The 2,475-nt window shown below is 41.9% G+C and overlaps 1 protein-coding gene across 1 annotated transcript; it reads right to left on the bottom strand.

Moving 5' to 3' along the window:
• Nucleotides 1–616: 616 nt before the first annotated feature.
• On the bottom strand, nucleotides 617–1,552 carry LOC112605977 (putative olfactory receptor 10D4). Its single transcript, XM_025355839.1, has one exon. The coding sequence runs from the start codon at nucleotides 1,550–1,552 to the stop codon at nucleotides 617–619; it is 936 nt and encodes a 311-aa protein (XP_025211624.1).
• Nucleotides 1,553–2,475: the final 923 nt, after the last annotated feature.

Genomic DNA, 2,475 nt, shown 5'->3' on the forward strand with positions numbered 1-2,475 from the left:
AAGAAAGAAAGAAAGAAAGAAAGAAAGAAAGAAAGAAAGAAAGAAAGGAAGGAAGGAAGGAAGGAAGGAAGGAAGAAAGATGTGCAATGTCGGCTAAATTACTCTATTAATTATACTTAATTCTAGGCTGGGCTTAGTGGCTCATGCCTGTAATCCCAGTACTTTGGAAGGCCGAGGCGGGCTGATCACTTGAAGCCAGGAGTTTGAGACGGTGAAACCCCGGCCCTACTAAAAATACAAAAATTAGCCGGGTGTAATCCCCGCTACCCGGGAAGATGAGGCAGGAGAACCACTTGAGCCCGGGAGGCGGAGGTTGCAGTGAGCCGAGATCACACAACTGCACTCCAGCCTGGAGAGCGGCAGTTACACATTATTTCTTATTCCTATCTTGAAGCCCTCCAAAAGTAAAAATAATAATAATAATAATTCTAAAGTATAGGGAAATACACCAACAGGCATATATTTTAAAACAGCCAGGTTAAGTAGTAGATTGATTCGGAGTACATTTCATTTCAACATGCCTTGGCGGCAGTAGATGGGAAATATCCTTAGGGAACGGAGAATCAAACTTTAAAATGTAATCAAAATCTTAAATCCGGCAAAGCTTTAAATTGTCTCATTTATTTCCCAGAGCAAAGCTTTTCTTGGGAAATACATTCCTCAGGGCTGATTTTACATCCTTATTCCTAAGGCTATAGATTAGTGGATTCAACATTGGGGTTACCAGATTATTCAATATCTGAATTATGGCACCAAGCAAGGCACTGGGATTGGGTTGTAGATAGTTAACGATGACTGGCCCATAAGCACAAACGATTGCAGTGAGGTGGGCGCTGCAGGTGGAGAAGGCTCGTTGCCTGCCCCCTGCTGAGTGGATTTTTGATACGGAAATCCCAATGCAAGTATAGGAAACAAGGATGAGAAAAAAGCAAATGAGAGCCAAAAGACCAACATTTGTAAAACCTACCCTCTGGGCTAAGGATGTGTCCTTACAGGCTAGCGGTAACACTGCAGGAATATCACAGAAGTAATAGCCCACCTTGTCAGAACCACAGTAAGGTAACTGGAAGGTGAGGGAGGTTAGGATCGTGGCATGGACACAGCCACTCATCCAGGTCCCTGTGGCCAACATAAAGCACACCTTGTGGTTCATAATGACCATGTATCTCAAAGGAAAACATATGGCAACAAAGCGGTCACAGGCCATCACTGTGTAGAGGAAACACTCGGTACAGCCTAGGAAATGGTAGAAGAAAAGCTGGGACACGCAGCCCGCATATGAGATAGCACGGCTGTTCCCCGAAAGGCAGAGCAGCATCTTGGGAACAGTTGTCGAAGAGAAACCCAGGTCAAAGATGGAGAGGTTTCCCAAGAAAAAATACATAGGAGTGTGAAGCCGAGTGGAGGAGATGATAGCTGTAAGGATAAGCACATTTCCCAAGAGGGTGCAGAAATAAAATAAGGAGAACAGGAATAAAAGGGCTGTCTCTAGGCCCTCTGTCTCAGGGATTCCCAGAAGGATGAATTCAGTCACCATTGTGTGATTTCTCATTCCTAGGGAGGAATCAACTCCTGGGTGTCTGTGAAAAGAAATATGTGATTAAATGTAATATGCATGTAAATTACCTGTGTTTAGATCAATGAAATGGAAAAGAAGCAAGAGATCTAGATAGTTACAGAGGAATGCTTCCTGGTAGAATCATTTTGATCTGCCTGCTTTGCTCAGTACTGGATATCATTCTGCCGTGGTTTCTTTTCTTGTTTGTAACTTCTTATTTTTACAGATTTCAGAGGTACAAGTGCATTTTTGTTACATGGATATATTTTGTTACATGGATATATTGCCAAGTACTGAAGTCTGGGTTTATAGCACACCCTTCACCCAAATGGTGTACATCGCACCCGATAGGTAATTTTTCTTTCCTCACCACCCCCTCCCACCCAAATCAACTTTTAGAGTTATTCCGCTCTGTACGTCCACATGTGCCCATTGTTTAGCTCCCACTTATAAGTGAGAAGACTGCAGTGCAGTTTCTAATTGCAGATGCCTCTCATTTAATAATTTCACCAAGAAGCCTTGCACGATGTCTCGTAGCTGCCATTCTTCATATTTACCATGAAATAGCATGAATTATACATGCTCTAAAAGGACAAATGTCAATACTTAATGTCTTTATAACAAACAAGGTCTCATCCAAATTTCTTATATTCATCTAAAACAATTTGCTTACAGTTATAATTCAGTAAGACATATACAAAATGTAGAGTATCTTTCCCTCATTGTCTCCCTGGCCATGAGGGTCGACAGTGAGAAATTATTCAAAAGAAGGATCTCAGATAGCTCTTAATGAACAGAAAATTGCAATCACAAGTTCCTTATCCTTTGCAGTCACCTGAATTCAGTGCACGTGAGTAACCGATAGACTTCATTTCTGTCTCCAAAGTCTGTAATTGTCTAACCAGACCCAAGTTAAG

The sequence above is a fragment of the Theropithecus gelada genome, chromosome 14, assembly GCF_003255815.1.
Source record: "Theropithecus gelada isolate Dixy chromosome 14, Tgel_1.0, whole genome shotgun sequence".
NCBI lineage: Eukaryota > Metazoa > Chordata > Mammalia > Primates > Cercopithecidae > Theropithecus > Theropithecus gelada.

Bases quoted from the DNA above. Each gene is read 5' to 3' on its own strand.
- LOC112605977 (XM_025355839.1), bottom strand. From the start codon at position 1,552: ATGAGAAATCACACAATGGTGACTGAATTCATCCTTCTGGGAATCCCT.